Source organism: Thunnus maccoyii, chromosome 15, assembly GCF_910596095.1.
Source record: "Thunnus maccoyii chromosome 15, fThuMac1.1, whole genome shotgun sequence".
In the NCBI taxonomy this organism is placed as follows: Eukaryota; Metazoa; Chordata; class Actinopteri; order Scombriformes; family Scombridae; genus Thunnus; species Thunnus maccoyii.
The window spans coordinates 2,245,314-2,264,493 of NC_056547.1; the positions used below are offsets into that span (position 1 = coordinate 2,245,314).

Consider the following 19,180-nt stretch of genomic DNA (forward strand, 5'->3'; position numbering starts at 1 on the left):
AATAGATAAGTCACATCAAGAAACCCGAAAAGAAAATGAGTAAAATGAAACAGATTTAAATGTTGAATTGTTAAACTGATTAAAAGCTTTTATTGATCTGAGAGCCCAGAGACAAGAACTCAAAGAGGAACAAAAAAGCAGAAAACACTTTAAATGCAGTAATTAAACAAACAGATGCAGATATAAGAGCCTAAGAAAGTTTTAACACTGTGTTCAAGTGAAACTATAGTTTCAATGTTGGAAGTCGAGCACACAACATGCTCAACATTCTGGTGGTTTTTGTTGTGAGAACTTGAACTGTTGCTGACTCACCACAAATATTAAAGTAGTGTTGTTCCTTTTTCAAAAACTGAATCATTTTGTGACATTCTGTAAACAGTTAGTAGTAAAATACATTTTCTGCCCTGTAATATATATTTTCTCTATTCTGCACAGATGATGATGAAGGATCAACATCACCACCAGCTGCAAACACAGGTATGACTGCAATAAATAAGTCAATAAACCCAAATAGAAAATGAACAAGTAAATGAGTAAAATGAACCAGATCTAAATGTTGAATTATAAAAGTAGAGCTGCAGAGGTGAGGTTAGAAAACTTTACAACAGATCATTCAAACACATTAACACATCAACTACAGGCTGTTATACATTTATTTTTTATTTATTTACTGTGACGGTCTATGAAATGTCAATTTTAAATATTAATTTTCATCTCAGATTTATATAAATAAAAACTCATGATACAAGTTTGGTTTCAGGCAGGTCATCAAATGCATATTCAGTAAAGTAAACATTTTGCAGAGTCAGGCTCTTTCTGTGTGTGGCGTGTACATATGAGCAGGAAAAGAGATGGAGACCAAGTGCACATACACAACTGTTTTGGCCGTCCGACAAAAACTGTCCCACCAAAGTTAAAAACAAACCTACAACCTTGATTTGAACGATCCCACACAGAAGATAAAAAGACACCTTCAACTACACCTGCACACACAAACACAGGTATGATCACATGATGAAACAAAGTCATAACAGGTGTACATCAGAGCTTACAACGAAGATGTGAAAACATGAGTTCAAAGATGAAGGTATGTATTCAGAGTATGTGGAAAAGACACTAGATTTACAGTAATATTCATTATACCAAGATTAAAATGAAAGAAACTAATTAGTGATTGTGAATGTTTCCTTGTCTTCCAGCCTCTCCTTACCTGTGGCAGATGCCTGTTCGTGTGGTGATCGTAATACTTTCTTTAATCCTGATGATCAGCATCACCGTCACTATCTGGAGAAGAGGTGAATGACCTGAAAGTTGTGGATATGAAAATGTTGAGCAGCAAATATTGTTTTAAATACAGTCAGATGATATTTTAAACTCAAGAAAGACTCAATATTTTCAGATTTTACTTATAACAGCAGGAATAACTGGATATCAACTCGCAAACACTCACAGACATTATAGTAGCTCAGAGATTTGTACAAAGATGAACTGAGCAGAAGTTTGGCTGAATCAGACAAATAAATATTGAGTGACGGCCATTTTAATTCATTATGTTCTTGTAGCGCCACTTATTGGTGAAATGTGGTCACATGAACCAGGATGGTTCAAAGTTGAAATGTGCACATGTCATCTAAATTTGAATTTATGACTCATAGCAGTTTATGTCAGATCTGTCACACTTACTGAAATTATAGAAAATGGTCATAATAACTTTTTTTTCAGTCTCATTCAAATATTATATGTATCAGCTTTGATTCAAATTGATCAGATGTGAGTAGTGAAACTCTGTCTGGGTGTAAATGTGCATGTTCTTTATTTATAAATCAGTTTTTAACCATGAAAAATAATTCAGCTTCTCCACTTAACGTTTCAGGAATCATGAGCCAAAATGTGAAGTGCCTCAGAACGGCCACATGATGGTGCTATTGCTATAACTGGTTCTTTCTCACATTCATTGTCCCAAGGCTCAACTTTCTACCAGATATCTTTAAAATTGAAGAAGTAGCCTTTGAGATATCCTCATAATTAACAGACAAAGACATGGACAGACATGTCATGTTCCTCATTACTGTAACCATTAACATAAACATAATGCACTCTTTTAAATGTGTGATGCTGACTGATGAAGTTGCAACAGAAGTGAATTGAAAATATCTTTAATCATCTCTATGTTTACCTTCTCTCCATTGTAGCGCAACAGATACAGAAGCAACACACAGCAGAAACAGAAAATCATCTCTGATCCTCCATCACACAGAAACAAGAGCGGTAAAAACCAACCTGTCAACAGTGTTCATCCTCATACAGTCTGACAGGAAACAGGTCTGGTTGACAGAGGTGGTGAACAACCCGCACAGCTAAACAGTCTCTTTCTCTCTTTCACATTGACTAAACTATGAGCTTTGGGCTAAATTTATATTCCAACTAAATATGAAAACTGAATATACTTTTAAAAGAATTACAATTATTATTGTAGTGATGTTGACTTACTGTTACTTTGCATTTACGCATGCAGCAGGGGAAGAAAATATGTAGCCGCAATGTCATGACAGCTTATATATGGACATTTCAGTATTTAGAAATAAAGCAACTTGCTGCAAACCTTTAAAATGACTTGTATGTGTCATTTTTGCATTTCTGAAACTTTTTTTTGCCTTTGACAGACAGCTCTGGCTAGCTAATATATTAGACATATTCCAGTGAGAAGCAGCAGCTAGTAGCAATCGTAGCGCTAACACAAGCTACACAAAGTTAGCTCTACAGGTAGTGACAAATAAACTGGGTGTGTCCCAAACCATCAACCAGCACCACTGGTTAAAAGTACAGATGCAACCCTCATACAAATAACATTAGCATGAAAATAACAAAGTGTCGTCTGCTTGAAAACAATAACAGAACGTTAGCATATAAATCCCTCTGTTTGACTGGTATTTGTTATGTTGGCATGAGAACAATTAAGTCTTGTTAGCTTGAAAAAAATGGCACATTAGCATGAAAACAATAAAGTAATGTTAGCATATTATTCCTGCTGTTTGACTGTTTCACAGGACAGACACAGTCATTCTGGTTATATCAGCAACATTAAACAATAAAGTAACCTTAGAGGAAGTGATAACTGCTGCTTTCATGTGGACTAAACTCATATGAGATTAGGGCTAAATTTATACTGACAATGTCTCTTGTACACAAACATGCAGCCCACTACTCATTTCATGTTCCTGCTGCTTTTGGTTTTGTGTCTACAAAACAACTGAGTGAGCTGTTACACTGGAACCACTTACATCAGCTGATGATGTAACTGTATGCATCATTTATTTAAACAGTGTGGAAATGTCAGTGTGTGAAAATAGGACATCATTAAAGCAGAAGTATGAAGCATGTTGAAATACATTGATGTAACTATTAAATACATACTGAGTCCTTATCTTGTATTTGTTAAATCATCATAGTAGCCGTATTACAGTGCAATATGACAACAGAAAATACTTCTGAAATAATTACAAAACGTAGGCTTGACTTGAATTTAATGTAATATTAGCCTATACTGTTACTTTGCTTTAAACAGAAGTATTTTGGTGTGAAAACCATCATTTTTGATCAACAAAGTTCTGTATTACACATAAATTCTAGTCTAGTATAATATGACAACCCAAACTGCTGGAAAATAGACTGATTGATTGATTGATTGATAATTCAGTGTTATGATATCTGTAAGAGCAGATAGAATATATATGTATTGATGCATTGATACAATGACTAGCAGCTCCTAATGTGGTATCTACGTGTAAATGTCTATGACCACACAGTATTTTTAGTCATCTACAGAAAGTTCACCAAAAGAAAGGAATCATCAGTTTGTGCTGACCATAAAAAGAAGATGTTTTAAGGATGTGACATCTTGTTAGAGGAACACAGGTATATAAGCAGACAGCTGAGTTCCTGTTCAGACAGAAGCTGTGGTCAATGATGATGTGTACGAGGATGTGGGTGAACATCTACTGCTGCCTGTTAGCCTTAGCTCTGGGCTGTACCATCAGCGCAGGTAAGGGAATGTTGTTTTTTGGCTTATTTTTAACAGATTTCTTATTGTTTACAGTTTCTTCATCTGCTCAACAGGGATCCATATACAGTGGTACATTTCATGCAGTACACATGTATGCATGTACACAGAAAGTGTTGTAAATCTTACTGTATATCACCGTTACAAATACAATTATAAAATTCCTGTTTGAGGACTAAAGTCCATCTGATCTGCAGTAAACTGTGAGGTTCCTTACTTTCTGGGCTTGAAGGTTGTGTCAGAAAAGTTTATTTATAATGTAGAAACACCGATTAACAAGGTGGTACCACTGTCTAGTAAGACGTTTATAAGCAGTAACTAATTAATTACAACTCTGCAGCTTCATTATTCTTCTGATGTCGTCTTTATCGCCTGTATTTATTTATTTGTATATAGTGTACATACATGTTTACATTATTTTAGGTTCTCTTTTAGATTCACTCTATTAAAGTCTTTAAAAACATGAAAATTGAATAAGTGAATGAACTGTGTGATATAAATAAACCTACATTTCTTTGTCTAATAGGAACAAGGTTTGGGTTGCCAGCATTTACGTGAAAAATTCCCTTCGCTGATGTTTATCATTTATTTATCCCTCCTTCAGGGGAGCCTATGTTAGGTGCAGCGGCCCTCTCACCACTATATCCTAAAGCGCTAATTGCCATTATCTCCAAAGAACCATTTCGACCGCCAGACCATCCATTTTTCATACGTGATTGTCCCACAGTTTCCACCAAGTCCTGACACTCGACCTTTCCAGAGACAACCACATTGCCTGTTCTCGCAACGTACAGTTGCACTGACTCAGTGTCTCCTTCTGTTTCCGGGGTTACAGCAGTTGTAGGTGGTTCACCTCCAATCGGCCACTTCAACTGCCCCCACGCCCCCCCCACCCTGCTCGATGAACCATGCCAAGTCATCATCGAAGCCCTTCTTTGGGGGCAAGAGAGGTCTTAGTCATCCTCGTTCCCACGTTATATCGTCGCCGACCATTATAAACAAGAAATCCTCAAGGACATCATATCCAGCCTCGCTCCACACTTCAGCATGTTATCCAAAGGTCAGTAAGGCCGAACCCAGCCTTAAGCCAAAGCGCTTGCTCCCGACCTCATCGCCAAACCAGGTGAGTTGCTACATGTTCCTGGTTGCAAACCTGCAAGTTTCGCACAAGTTGGCGATTTCTCCAGAACCATACTCCAGCCACGTTCTTGAACACATCTCCGCATGAAGTTCTTTTTGGGGGCTCTATCCAGGTGATGGACTGGAGAGACAGTTCCCCCACTCAGAGTCTCAACTTCTCCCCCCTGTTCCCTCCTACCTCCCCACTGTCGGCAGTCGTTGTCCAGTCGACATACCATACATCCATCATCGACCCTCAACCCTCCATTCTATGTTCCTCAACTCTCACACCTCACCCCTTTCCTCTCCCCATCACTTCATCCCTCCATCCCTAATCCTTCATCAGGTTCTCCAACCCATCCATCAACATATCAGCTCTCTTTCATTATCTCAATTAAACTATTGAAATCTAATGTTCTCGGCGTGGTCTCAGTTATTGAAACACCAATGACAAGAGTTCCACACCCTTCCCTATTTCTATTTTTGTGCACCAATTATTAATAAACTTATGTATGAGTCATTTCTGCTTTATGTTCTATGTGTGATTTCCTTTTTACTCTATTGTACCACCTTGTTTCCTGGTTCAGAGTTAAGTGTTTTGCTGCAAAGCAATGATTGTTGAAAATAAGGACATTGGATAATTTGATTGAGCTCTCTGTCTCCCACACAGTGGATGAGACAGTCCCAAACAAGGCAACATCTGCATGATGATATTTCACCAAGCAAATATATTTTTTGTCTGGTCTTGATATGAGGTCGGGTTCGTTATTGTCCAGTTCTGGAAATTCAAAAACAAAAGTAATTTGTCTTGAGTCCATCTTTCAGTTCAAGCAGTGGTCAACAGCATCTACAAAGGTTAGTTCAACTGGGGTCAAAGTTCAACACATTTGATCTTTTGGTGCACCTGCGCAGAGCTGTTGCAACAAACCACAAACACAATGATGAAGACGCACACAAAAGCAGTTTTTCTGTGATATTGTGAAAACACCATCAGTGTGTCTGTATTTAGCATTAGTGACCCGACCGCCTGCATCAGTGTCACTGCTTCTCTGTTATGACACCAGATCAGATTAAAGTTCTTGAGATTAGAAAAAATGTCCCCTCACCGAGAGGTTTGTCATGCAGGAAGCACGTCATGTTTCCTCTAAATCAAGATATATGGTTGCTGCTGAACAGCTTCTGTGCTCGAGTGGTCTCTGTGTGGTTAGATATCTGGCTGGAAAGTTCAGCTGCATCTGTCTCGGACTGTGTTCACCCAGAATGTGGTGGTTTGGTTTCTTCTTTCTTTGGCAGCTCTCATTGTTCAGTTTTTTTTCTTTTGGTTGTTGAGTTTCTTTTTAAAAATGTGATCTATTTTTTTTGCTAAACATCAGTCACTGTTTCTAACTGCATTTCCCACAGATCACCTGTCTGTCGATGATTTTAAGTTGATTAGTTTGAGTTTCTTTGACCTGCTCGTTAGTCTTTCAATGGTGATGAGATAAAGAGCCAGATATTGTTCTCAGAAGTTCATGAAGACTAAAACTTCTTCCCCAGAGTTCTTTGTGCTTTCTCATCTGCAGGAAACCTCATGGACTGCACTGACGCGGGGATGTCCTTCTCCTGCTGTTGTTGTTGTTGTTGTTCTGCTTCTCTGTGTCCTCACTTTTCTAAAATTAAAAAAATGAAACATTTTTTTAAAAGATCTGTGGATCTAATTTGTTAGTTAGTTCATCTTTATCTGTTCAGGAAATCACATTGAGACCAAAATCTCTTCAGCAAGCGACCTGAGAACAAATTACATACATACAAGATCACAAGAGGACAGTTCATTCACACAAAACAACCACCACACACACACACACACACACACACACACACACACACACACACACACACACACATTAAAACTAAAAAAACTAAAAATATCAGCGAGTAAAACTTTAAGTCTCTCAGTCTCAGTTTAAAAACAATAATAACTAATATGTAATAAAGTCATTTGAGTTACTTTCATGTCCTGGAACTGTCCGTGTGAAACATGATCACACTGTTCACACTAGAGTTTCCTCATCAGTGTTCATTAACCACAACGAAAGAAAGAAAGTGAAAGACAGACACTGAAGAAGTGAGAGTGCAGCCTTTAAAGTCAGATGAACACACGTATACACTGAGTTCCTGTTCTTCTCTCAGATAGAAACTGTCTCTGTTCATTGTGGTTCAGTCTGTTGGAGGATGAGGATGAACATCTGCAGCTGCCTGTTAGCTTTAGTTCTGGGCTGTAATGTGACAGCAGGTAAGAATTTACTCTTTTTCATCAGCTTTAATAATAATGTTCATGTTTGTTCATGTCATAGAGTGAGTGATGAATGTGGTGCAACTCTTTATTTTTACTGGTGTTTTCAGGCTAAAAGAGTGCAGCATGATACATCTTATAGACACATATAAAGTATGTTGTCCATTGTTTCCAGTATTTTACATATTGTTCATATCGTAGTCTGAAGGTAAAGGTCAGTTTCTCCATACAGTGAATTTAGCTGATGTATAAAGTATTTTATAGAGATTTTAGTGATTTGTTGAAACACGTTCAGGTTCATTGTCATATTCATGTATTTGAATAAATCAAGTTCAAAGTTGTTTATTGGTCACGTACACAAAACAAACAATACAATGTGCAGTGAAATGCAGTTTAGGCCCTCCTAGATTAGCTTATAGCTGCTAAGATTAAAGATAGAAATAGTAATAAAGATGAAAAGGAGATCAAAAACAAAGATCTTATATATATACTGTATATATACATATTATATTATATATAACATACACTACAACCATATAAATAAACATATTAAAAAGCAAATATTATTACTGATAGTAAAAAGAGAATGAATAGTAACATGAAGGTGAAAAGAGATAATGTAAACAAGTGTTTAAAATCTACATATATGATCTGAAATATCCACAAACTCACACAGTGACAAAAGACGGTGGTGCACAAACGTGCACACACACAAAACCACATGTCAGGATGCAGCATTGTGACTGTATATAACAATATACACATTAGCTGATGGTGTGAATGATGTTAAGTAAGAAGTTAAAAGTGAAGTGCAGTAATGCTTTAAGGTCTTCATGTTTTTCATGATTAGCAGTTTGCACTCGACAGTTAAATGTGATTCTGACTCTGATGGAAAACAACTTTTCAGTTCTTTGCAATATTAGAAATGTTGACATTCTGAAAATGGATGTTTAGTTCTTGTAAACTGTGTTTCTTTTGCAGAAATAATCCATCAAGTAGTCAAAGAGGAGCAACAAGTCTCTCTGCGTTGTTCTCACTCTGTGGAGGGTAAAGTGACGTGGAGCAGAGAGATTAATGGAAACACAGTTAACATATTTATAGTTGATGGTGACAGAGAGCAAAGATTCAATGACCCCCACAAACGATATGGTTCAATAGCAGATAAGTCACTGCACATCTCTAGAGTTGCTGTCTCAGACTCTGGAAAATACTTGTGTAATAATGAATCAGCTGTGGAACTGACGGTGATCCCATCAGGTAACATCAAACTCTGTCAAAGTTGTTCTGCTTCCTGTTTCTTCCTGTTTCAAAGTCTCGTCTCTGTGCTTCACTTTTCATTTTCTAAACTGTGATTAAATATATACATTGACATATTTATGAAATGATGCATTTCAAAGGTAAATGTGGTTTTAACTTCAATAACAAATATATTGTAAGAAACAACATCATCATTACTTATTACTTTCATAACTCAAAACCAGGTTTTAATTTCACACTGACTGTTAAGAATAGAGGCCCAATTAATTTATAACATTAACTTCTTACTGTAGTTACTTAAATATTTCTGTGTATTTTTATACGTTAATCATTTTATTTGATTTTTTTATGTGATGTGTTTTACTTTGTTTGTGGTAAATTAATAAACAGCTTTTTATGGTCAGTGAAGAAAAATATCTTTTTAAAGTTCTCTAATACGTCATTTCTATTGTTCTTTTCCTTTTAAAGGAACAGGTCGTCTTGTTCATGTAGAGTCACACAGGAAACAAACTGAACTGAATTAAGTCCTTTTCTCTAAAACCTCATTTAGGAACTTATAACCAACAGTCAGGAGCTCAAATGAACATTAAAGCTGTTTTTCTTGTTGTAATCATTCCTCCTGTTCATACTGACCATTAGAAGATCCCTTCATAATGACCTTACAATGGAAGTGATGGAGGACAAAATCCACAGTCCTCCTTCTGTGCAAAATGTATTTAAAAGTTTATCTGAATCTAATATGAAGCTTCAGCGTCCAAATGAGTCAAATCAAGTAGATATCTTTCAATGTTATATTCTTTTTAGTGCCAAAGTTCCTGTTTTTGTTACTATACTTCCACCTGCAGCTCAACAGGGAAACACTGTCCGAGGAAACACAAAGAGGGAATTTGATGCTAAAAAGACTGTAAATGTGTCAGATATCCACTTGATATGACTAACTCAGACTGCTGAAGCTGAATAGAAGCTTCACAGAGACTTTTAAATGACTGTGTGGACACACTGTGGATTTTGGCCTCCATCACTTCCATTGAAAGCACATTTGAAGGATCTTTTAATATCCAGTATGAACAGGAGGAATGATTACAGCGAGGAAAACCTCTTTCACTGTTCATATGGACACCTGACTGCTGGTTTAAGATTATAACATTTTCAATAAGCATCACTTCAAAGTGTGATCACAGTGTGTTCTGCACAGGACACTTTGCAGCGTAAAAATAAACTCATCAGTGCAGAAACTGTTTCTAAATGACCTCAAACCTTTATTTATCTGTCATATTTCTGTACTGATGTTTCTGTTAATTAGTGGCCGACACAAACAGTCTGATAAGCTGATATCAGCCAATATATTAGTGCAGCTTTAAGTTAGGTATCAATACAGTAAGAGAACTTTTAGTGACTGTAACAATTCTCCACTTTGTGTAGAAACAGAAGTTAGTTTATCAAAGAAAATCTTGTTTTGGAACAAAACTCTTCCATGTGTCACTGACTTTATCATGAATACATGTGTTTATGATGGCATGTTATAAAACATGAATCTTGGTTTTTACTAACTTAATGTTTGTTGCTCACAGGAACAACAATAGTCAGTATTGCAGAGAAGTCCAACGTCACTCTGACATGTCCTGATGTTGTTGGAGGGTCACATGTTCCAACATGGACCAGAGAGATTGCTGGAAAACAACAACAAATCAGGCCTCATTTTTCAGCTGTTGACAAGTATCTGAATATACCAGACGTGCAGCCTGGTGACTCTGGACTGTACTACTGTGATGGAAAACCAGCTGCAAATCTAACTGTGACCAAAGGTGATCAGTCTGAGAGAGGTGAGACACAAGAACTCAAAGACACACACAAAAATATGAAGGCAGGTAAAGCACAGAGAAGAAGTTATTTAAAGGAATAATCTGACATTTTGGTAAATTTATTAACATGTTGAACTTTCTTACTGAGAGTTAGAAGAGAAGATCAACCAGTGGTGGAATGTAACTAAGTACATTTACTTAAATACAGTTTTAGGAACCATTTGATGTTACTTTCTACTTCCTGTCCGCTAGATCTCAGAGGAGAATATTGTACTTTTTACTCCACTACATTTATTTGAATGTGATAGTTACAAGTGTCTTTCCAGATCTATATTTTACAAATAAAACAGATGATGTATTTATATTTGTAATTAATTTAGATCACTTTGTAGAGATCTGTTTCTACTTTGACACATAAGAGTATTTTCTATTGATGGGTGTGAAAAGACATGTAAAATTCCAAGAGGGGTGAAAACTTTTTACAGGCAACGTATATTCTGTATATGTAAAATACAGACGGGTGACAAATGAAAGGAAAAACTGGTACCACCACTTAGATCGATACCACATTCATATCTGTCCATTAAACATGAAGCTACAGCCAGCAGCCGGTTAGCTTAGCTTAGCATAAAGACTGGAAACAGAAGGAAACAGCTAGCCTGGTGTTACAGAGAGTTATATGCAGAAATATAACGACACACAAGGCTGAACAATAACAAATATGACCAGTTCAAATAAGAGAGAAACTTTAATGCTGCTTCAAATTAAACAGAAACAATATCCTCAACATTCAAGTGGTTTAAGTCATGAGAACATTTGCTCTGCTTGATAACTCACCACAAAACTGGCCATCGCCTATTTCCTGTTTCAATACTGATGAATGATTTCATAACTTTCTGTGGTAAAATGTCTTTTGCTGCTCTGTTATATCTATTTCCTCCATCTCACACAGAAGCAAACAGGACACCACCGACAACAACTACAGCAACAACAACTGCACCAGCACCACCACCAACAACCTCAACTACAACTACAGCAACAATAACAACAACTGCACCAGCACCAGCACCACCACCAACAACAACAACAACTGCACCAGCACCACCAAAACCAACATCAGAGGAGGGGGAGAGTAAGATGAAACAGATCTAAATGTTAAATTAAACTGATTAAAGGTGATCGATCTAAACGAACAAAACAGCAGAAAACACTTTAAACGCAGTAATTAAACAAACAGATATAGATATAAGAGCCTGGGAAAGTTTTAACACTGTGTTCAAGTGAAACTACAGTTTCAATGTGGGAAGTCGAGCACACAACATGCTCAACATTCAGGCGGATTTTGTTGTTAGAACTTGAACTGTTGCTGACTCAGCACAAATATTAAAGTAGCGTTGTTACTTTTTCAAAAACTGAATCATTTTGTGACATTCTGTAAACAGTTAGCTGTAGTAAAATACATTTTCTGCCCTGTAATATATATTTTCTCTATTCTGCACAGATGATGATGAAGAATCAACATCACCTACAGCAACTTCTACAACATCACCAACAGCTACAAACACAGGTATGACTGCAATAAATAAGTCACATCAAGAAACCTGAAAAGAAAATGAGTAAAATGAAACAGATCTAAATGTTGAATTGTTAAACTGTTTAAAAGCTTTTATCAATCTGAGAGCCCAGAGACAAGAACTCAAAGAAGAACAAAACAACAGAAAACACTTTAAATGCAGTAATTAAACAAACAGATACAGATATAAGAGCCTGGGAAAGTTTTAACACTGTGTTCAAGTGAAACTACAGTTTCAATGTAGGAAGTCGAGCACACAACATGCTCAACATTCAGGTGGTTTTCGTTGTGTCACACCTACATTGAAAAATGATTCACAGTTCAGTTTATTTTATCTTTTGGCTCCTAAAACTGTTATTGTTGGAAGTTATGTTACAGCTCATGATGCTATAGTCACTTCCTGTTTACATAGTTGGCTGTTTCTCATAGAGTTGCGAAATTAGAGGAGATATTTTTGGCGTTCCTGGTTCCGGAGGTAAAAATTCTGTTCATTTTTCTCACAGACAATGTTACACTGAGCACTTCTACTGCTTGGATGGTTAAATCACCAGAAAAAAGATGAACAATTAGAGATAAAAAGTCGACTGTGTACATAAACATTTCAGGGTAGAAGTTAACTACGACTCCCAAAGTGCATTTCTGCAAGAAACAGCCAATCACTGAGCTTAAAATCCACTCATGTGCACTGCTAACAGCAGGCAGAAGCCAAAGATTTCAGTGTTGACAAATTGATTTTACAATCTACAGAGCCAAAGGCTTCTTCTCCATAGCAACAGCAGCTGAGGCTCATGGGTATTGTAGTATTCTTAGCCGTCCACCAAAATCACAGACAAAACTAAGTGTAAATACTGTAAACCGGTGGTCAGAATATAAACCTGTAGGATCATTCATTTATCCAGGAGAGTCCTGAGTTTCTATGTTCAGTAACATCGAGGAGATCGTTTAAAGAAAATTTTGAAAACCGGAAAAACACTTGTGGAACCAGCGGCCCCTCACACTTCACAGCTATTAGATGGCACTACAGATGTTTCCTTGCTATCGATTTACACATTAAATGTTCACTAGATAAAACATTTCTAACAGTTAATGGTGCAACCTGATTTACTAAAAACTGAAACTAGTTAGTAGTTAGTAGAAGAACTTCACACACAAACTTAGTGATGGATTTTTGATTAGCTGGTGCAGCCAGCTGCTGTACTGTATATAACACATATCATGTCGGGATGTTTGTGTTGAACTTTTACTTTGTCTCTCACTAAAGATCAGAAACAACCTCTTGGTTTGGTGGTGGGGATAGTTGTTTCCTTCCACCTCGTCCTCATCATCATCATCACTGTCTACTGTGCTCGGAGGTGTAAAAGACGAGGTAAATGAAGTCTGACCTGGAAATTTACAATCACACTAAATTTTGATGAATACAAGAAAGATGTGCTCGTAAATTAAATGTTCATAATTTAACAATAAACAAAAGGCATTCTTACAGGATATATGATTGCAGCACATTAACATGAATTATACCTTTTTTAACAGATATACAGTGTTTTTATCACAACATGCAAAATGATAATTACTTAACATTTACTTATACCTCACTCATAGTACAGTTTATTTACTTTTTAAATTTTAAATGTATTTCTTATTTGATGTCTCTCTTAGAAAATGTTCAGAATTTTATAAATTAAATAATCAGCTTTCATGTCAGAATTTTGACTTTAATTTTAGACTTTTGATTTAATCTCAGAACATTTTTTGCCGGTTGCCCTTCACTTCCATACACAGATGAAATTCACTGATTACTTTATAAAAATGAAAACTAATGGTATCAAAGTCAGCCTGTTTGTCATCAGAGTTTAAAGCAGATAATCAGTGATTATTCAGTAATAATTAGGTTATTCACTAATTTGTTCTCCTTTCTGCAGGGACTGAAGAAAGACACCACATCTATGACGAGATACGAGATGAAGGGTTGAACCCTACAAAGCGTGAGAAATGAGAAGTGTTTCTTTTTAAAATGACAACTTCCTCTTTCTATTATGATTGAGGCTGATCTAAAATTAAATCCTACGCTGTGCTTACTGTGCCTGCATTCATGCACTGTCACTATAGTGACACTGAGGTCATTCGACTATAACTGCTTGTAGTCTTCAGAGGGGAACTTGTAGCATTATAAGACACAGTTCATACAGTATATATCATTATAAGCTTCCACAGCTTCTTAAAAGCTTCTCAAAGACTCTCCTCACCATCTTACTCAAAAAATAATTAATCTGCTGCGCAATAAACATATTTCTTATCTGTTTCCTGAGGTGCAACTCAGTTTCTTACTGTAATCCAAATAAAGATAGGAGCCATAACAAGTAGTCATATCTCTGAGGCTGTTTTATGTCACTTAAACCAAAATTAAGATGTTTTATCATCTATTTGAACATTATTTTCCATTATTTTATATCTTCATACACAAAAATGCATTTCTGTTTTTCTGTTTTACAAAACAAGCAATAAGATACTACCTTACCTTAAACATCAAATTTAGTGATCTTCTTTTCACTTCTTTTCTGGCAGGTGTGGAAAGCTCTGGCGGCCCATCAGCTGAATACTGCCTGGGGACTTTCTCAGGTAAATGATCAAACATTTTCCTGCCACCTTTGACACCAAACTGTCGAAATTTTGGTGTTTTTTGAGTGTATCTTTGGACAGTGCACACACTTGTACAGAACTGTCCTGCATTCATCAATGAAGAAAAATGGTGGACTTATCTCATAACTATGACTCATTAACTTGTAATTGTGAGATCTTTCTCTTGTAATTACGAAATACTGCTCTCGTAAGTGAGAGATGTGGCTTATCTAATCTGTGTAGCTACAGGAACTGTTGCAGGTTATTGTGGTGGTTGAATCAGTTAAGAGGCAGCGTACAGAGTTTTAGCCAAAATGCTAATGGCTGTGTTTTGTTGGTGAGCTGAATGAAAATGTAGCGAACTGTTCAAAGACGGTTTTCTTGTAATGATGACGTACTGATCTTGTATGAGATGCTGAGTCATGTTACGGATGTCACAATTATGACATAACATTTAGATATTTTTTCCTTTGATAAGTGCAATGACCTTTATTATTTTTTCAGTAGCTAGCTGTCGGATCTCCTGCAGTCTGGATGTGCTTGTTGAGTTAGGAATTTTCTGCAGCATGGCTTCAGGGGATGGCCATGTTGATCCAGACTGAAATATCTCATAAACTACTGAATGGATCGCCATCAAAGTTGGAACAGACATTCATGTTTTCCAGAGGATGAAGCCTGAGTTTGATGATCTTCTCACTTTTTGACTAGCGCCACCATCAGGTTATAGTTTTTGATTGGAACATCTATTGGATGGTTTGCCAGACTTCTTGTCTAGCAACATCACAAGTGCAAAACTTCAATTTGTCCAAGACTTTATGACCACATTCTTGAAAAACTCCCAACATTCCCATCAGCTTCAGCTGTACATTGTGCTAATCAGCTAAGTTTAGCATGCTAACACACCAAATCAGCATGTCAACCTTGTGAGCATGTTAGCATGTTGATGTTAACTCAAAGTACAGCCTCAGAGAGCTTCTAGCATAGCTGCAGACTCATAATTTTGTTAAAAAATGCAACAAACTGAGTGGACAAGGGTTCTGGTTTTACCACACATTTGTCAGAGGATGTGTTCAAAAGCACATTGGAAAAATTTGGACATGGAGTGCAAAGGCCTTTACTTGAAAATGCCTTTTCATTGGGTCATCAACTTATTGGTCACTGATGTTGACAGCCTGCTCAAAAGTTGGAATAAAGTATTAATACCTGTGGCGTAAAAGGTCAGTTAGTTCTTTATAATAAATGTTTGTTGGTAAATGTTTTAATAGGTGGATCATACCAAAATGAACCCACATATTGCACCATCCCTGATCTTCCACCAATGGGAAACAAGACCGGTAAAGCCTGAACTGTCATCAACATTTACAGTTTTACAGTTGAATCAAAGATTCTAGAGATATATTTCTGCTTACACGTTTCATATATTAATTATCTTTTCTTTCTTCTTACAGACACATATCTAACTGAGTCGCCGTATTCCATGATTACCGACCCTTTGCCTGATGGTAATAAAACAGGTAAATCATTGGTTCTTCATTTCGAGTTGGATGATATTAATGTGTTACCTTGTATATAAGGAAGTTTTTAACAATCAAAGCACCATGAAACACAAGTGTAAAAAGGCATATCGTATGGAATAAATTCTGTCTGTTAATAAAAACCATAGAGTGTATAAAAATATGGACATAGTTACTGTGACGTCACCCGTTGGTTTCTGAAGAGCGGTTTTGAAGCTCAAAGTGAGCCGCTCCGGCCGTCGCCATCTTGGCAGTGCGTGACGCTGCCTAACTCCCAGCCAATCAAAATTGGGCAAAGAGGCGGGCCAAATGGCTGAAACAAGCCACCTAGTGGCTGGTGGGCTTGTCACTCAAATGTGCTTCATTATGCATAACTTTACGGCTTAATAAAATTTAAACGGGTGAGATATAAAATCACCCCCTGTGCAGTTGTCATGAAGTACCAGGCTGTAAACATGTTTATTTCTGCTGTAAAGTTGGGCATTTTAACATGGGGGTCTATGGGGATTGAATCGCTTTTGGAGCCTCAAATGGATGTTCAGGGAACTGCAGTTTTTGGCACTTCCACATTGGCTTCATTTTTCAGCCCCGGAGGTTGCCGCTTGATAAAAACTCAAAAAAACAATAACAGCAACCCAAAATTATTATGTCTCCAAAATCTGACATAGAGCTAGAACGTGAAAGAAATGTGATTTGCATCCAAAATAACAGCCTCAGCAGGCCTGTGCTGACTGTATTTTGGTTTGAGTTTCTTATTTTTGGTTTGGCCTTCACAGCTTTTCTTTACATTTTTCAGTTTTTCTTTTTTCTGATCTTTGTCTTATCAGTAATTGGACAAATGTATCTGATAGGAAGCAGATGGTAGTAATTTTCCCTGTCATGAATTCAGTTGCCTGTTTGTAATTCTTCATCTCAATACACAGGTACACCGCAGCTGAATGACCGGACGTATTCCTTACTGAAGAAACCCAAAGTGCTTGAGAACAATGACCAATACCTGCATAGTTTTACATAAACATTTAGCTTCTGTCAGGTAAAAATATACTTCTGAAAGAGTTGTTTGTTGCAAACAACTGGAACGAAAAAAATGCTTATTCCTCAGTTTTGTACGTGAAGATTAAAACTGTTTCAATGGGACTATATTCTATTTTATTGTATTCCTGCAATCCTTTAGAATGAAAACCTTTGAATGTTTATTTTTAATAGATGTTGTGTTTAAAAAAAAAGTTAAAAAACCACCAGAAAACAAAATGCTTTCGTGTCCTTTGTTGCTTTGTTTGAGTTGAACTGTTTTTCATGTTGATTTATGAATAAACACTTGTACAGTACACCAGAGGTCTATTCTGTTTCGATTTTTGCTGGTTCACAGCACTTCTTTTCCTTTTTTCATATCATTCAGGAACTGATACTGAAAATGAAACTCTATTTTTTTTACAGTTATGATGCTTTTGATATCCACATTTACTATTTCTTTATTTATAACTTGTTTTTGACAACTGAAACCTAGCCCCAGTCTGTGCCTCTCATGTGTTGCATTTCATTCGAGTCACAGAGACAAGCGCAGCCTTTTGTGAAGAATAAATACGAGGCAAACTTCAGATGGGGGTTTGACAACCCTCAATTCTGAATGCATTTCCAGAATCCTCAGAGTCTTCTAAACACCTGGATCACAAAAAAGAAGATTTTTTTTCAACATATATTCTGTTGAATTCACCATTTACTGATGTATAATGTCCTTTCTTTTCTCTGTCTCTACATCTTTATATAGACCACATTCTAAACATGAAGAGTTATGACCCAGAAAGTAAGAAAACAACCTACTGTCCGGTCTCATCATATTAAATGTTTCCATCTCCCCCGACCTTATCAGTAACATCCTGTTTGGACAATTTCAGCGTCTTCGACACATCTGTAATCAAGAGGAGAACTTTGATCTAAAATCTGCAGAAATGAGGCTATAGTTTGCAGAGCGGGGGTATAAACATGAGGATCTGGAAACATCACACCTTGCTAAATCAATGGATAGGAAGAGCCTCTTATTCAAAAAACAAAAACCATCGCATAGTTAAAATACTTACCTTGTGTCGACTTACAGCAAACAGTCTGCTCAGATCCTTAACATCATCATATGCAAATGGAATATATTACAAACTGCAGAAATTGTTTGCTGAACCTCCCACCTTTGTCTCTAGATGGGCTCCCACTTTACAAGACAAGCTGGTCCACAGCTGTTTATCACCAAAGACTTCCTGGCTTCATAAACCTGTGGGCAACTTCCCCTGTGGTAACTGTTGCCATTGTGGCAAAATTTCCAAAATGGACAGATTTGTCGATGTGTTCACCAATAAGTCATATAAAGTAAATCACATTGCTAATCGTAACACTTCCTTTCTGGTATACCGTCATGAATGTCCCTGTGGTTTTTTCTATGTGGGGAGAACAAAAAGGAGATTTGAAGACAGACTTGGTGGACATAAAACTGCTATTTGCACAAAAAAATCCAAACTATCCTATGGGCGTTCATTACAACCAAGCGGGACATGGAAACCCCTCTTCCTTGAAAGCTGTTGCCCTTGAAGTGATACCTAATCATATAAGAGGTAGCGAGAGACTAAAAAACTCCTTCAACGAGAAATGTTTTGGATTATGACATTGAAAGCCACTAAATCTCCAGGACTGAATGATGAGGTAGACTTCCTGCCGTTTCTCTAATATCTAGTCAGAAAGTATTGTAAAAACTTTAGAAAAATAAGAACAAAAAAATAAAAATAAAGAACAGGAATTAACTTTACTTCAAAGCACATACATGGAAATAGAGAAGGATGTAGAAATCACTTGCATCAGTGATCTGTAGTGCAGCGCTGGGCGGAGAGAATTGTGATATCACGGAGAGCATGATGTGTCATTCAGTGCAATTACAGTGGAAACAGTTTTCTGACACAGTTTTGCCTGATCTGATCAGAAAAG

The 19,180-nt window shown here is 36.8% G+C and overlaps 3 protein-coding genes, 1 long non-coding RNA gene and 3 gene segments (V, D, J or C); 5 read left to right on the plus strand and 2 right to left on the minus strand.

The window, feature by feature from the left end:
• The window catches only part of LOC121913206, a 36,082-nt gene extending 21,959 nt beyond the window's left edge, over positions 1–14,123 (plus strand). The window contains exons 4-6 of one of the 4 annotated variants that reach the window (XM_042435913.1): positions 436–477; positions 1,200–1,295; positions 2,193–2,677. In XM_042435913.1, the coding sequence (XP_042291847.1) occupies positions 436–477; positions 1,200–1,295; positions 2,193–2,242 (188 nt within the window). In that variant the 3' untranslated portion in view covers positions 2,243–2,677. Of the gene's footprint in view, positions 1–435; positions 478–1,199; positions 1,296–2,192; positions 2,679–14,002 lie in introns of those variants that run through there. The other 3 variants (XM_042435918.1, XM_042435914.1, XM_042435915.1) reach the window with 3 other exon arrangements.
• The window catches only part of LOC121913208, an 899,212-nt gene that overhangs the window by 647,262 nt on the left and 232,770 nt on the right, over positions 1–19,180 (plus strand).
• Positions 1–19,180, minus strand: part of LOC121913212 — a 747,540-nt gene that overhangs the window by 636,659 nt on the left and 91,701 nt on the right.
• Positions 1–19,180, plus strand: part of LOC121913210 — a 756,822-nt gene that overhangs the window by 633,183 nt on the left and 104,459 nt on the right.
• The window catches only part of LOC121913183 (transcription initiation factor TFIID subunit 12-like), a 133,199-nt gene that overhangs the window by 69,399 nt on the left and 44,620 nt on the right, over positions 1–19,180 (minus strand).
• LOC121913211 lies at positions 7,144–10,614 on the plus strand. Its single transcript, XM_042435921.1, has 3 exons — positions 7,144–7,451; positions 8,433–8,708; positions 10,280–10,614. Exons 1-3 carry the CDS (start codon positions 7,391–7,393, stop codon positions 10,609–10,611), a joined length of 669 nt encoding a protein of 222 aa, XP_042291855.1. The 5' UTR covers positions 7,144–7,390; the 3' UTR covers positions 10,612–10,614.
• Positions 15,309–17,302, plus strand: LOC121913263. The gene is made up of 4 exons (XR_006100271.1): positions 15,309–15,419; positions 15,965–16,033; positions 16,148–16,213; positions 17,137–17,302. It is a non-coding gene; the product is annotated as an uncharacterized LOC121913263 (long non-coding RNA).

Excerpts from the sequence above, each read along its gene's own strand:
- LOC121913211 (XM_042435921.1), top strand. The coding sequence starts at position 7,391 with ATGAGGATGAACATCTGCAGCTGCCTGTTAGCTTTAGTTCTGGGCTGT. Across the intron at positions 7,452-8,432 it reads GGGCTGTAATGTGACAGCAG|AAATAATCCATCAAGTAGTC; the intron begins GTAAGAATTTAC and ends TTTCTTTTGCAG. Across the intron at positions 8,709-10,279 it reads ACTGACGGTGATCCCATCAG|GAACAACAATAGTCAGTATT; the intron begins GTAACATCAAAC and ends TGTTGCTCACAG.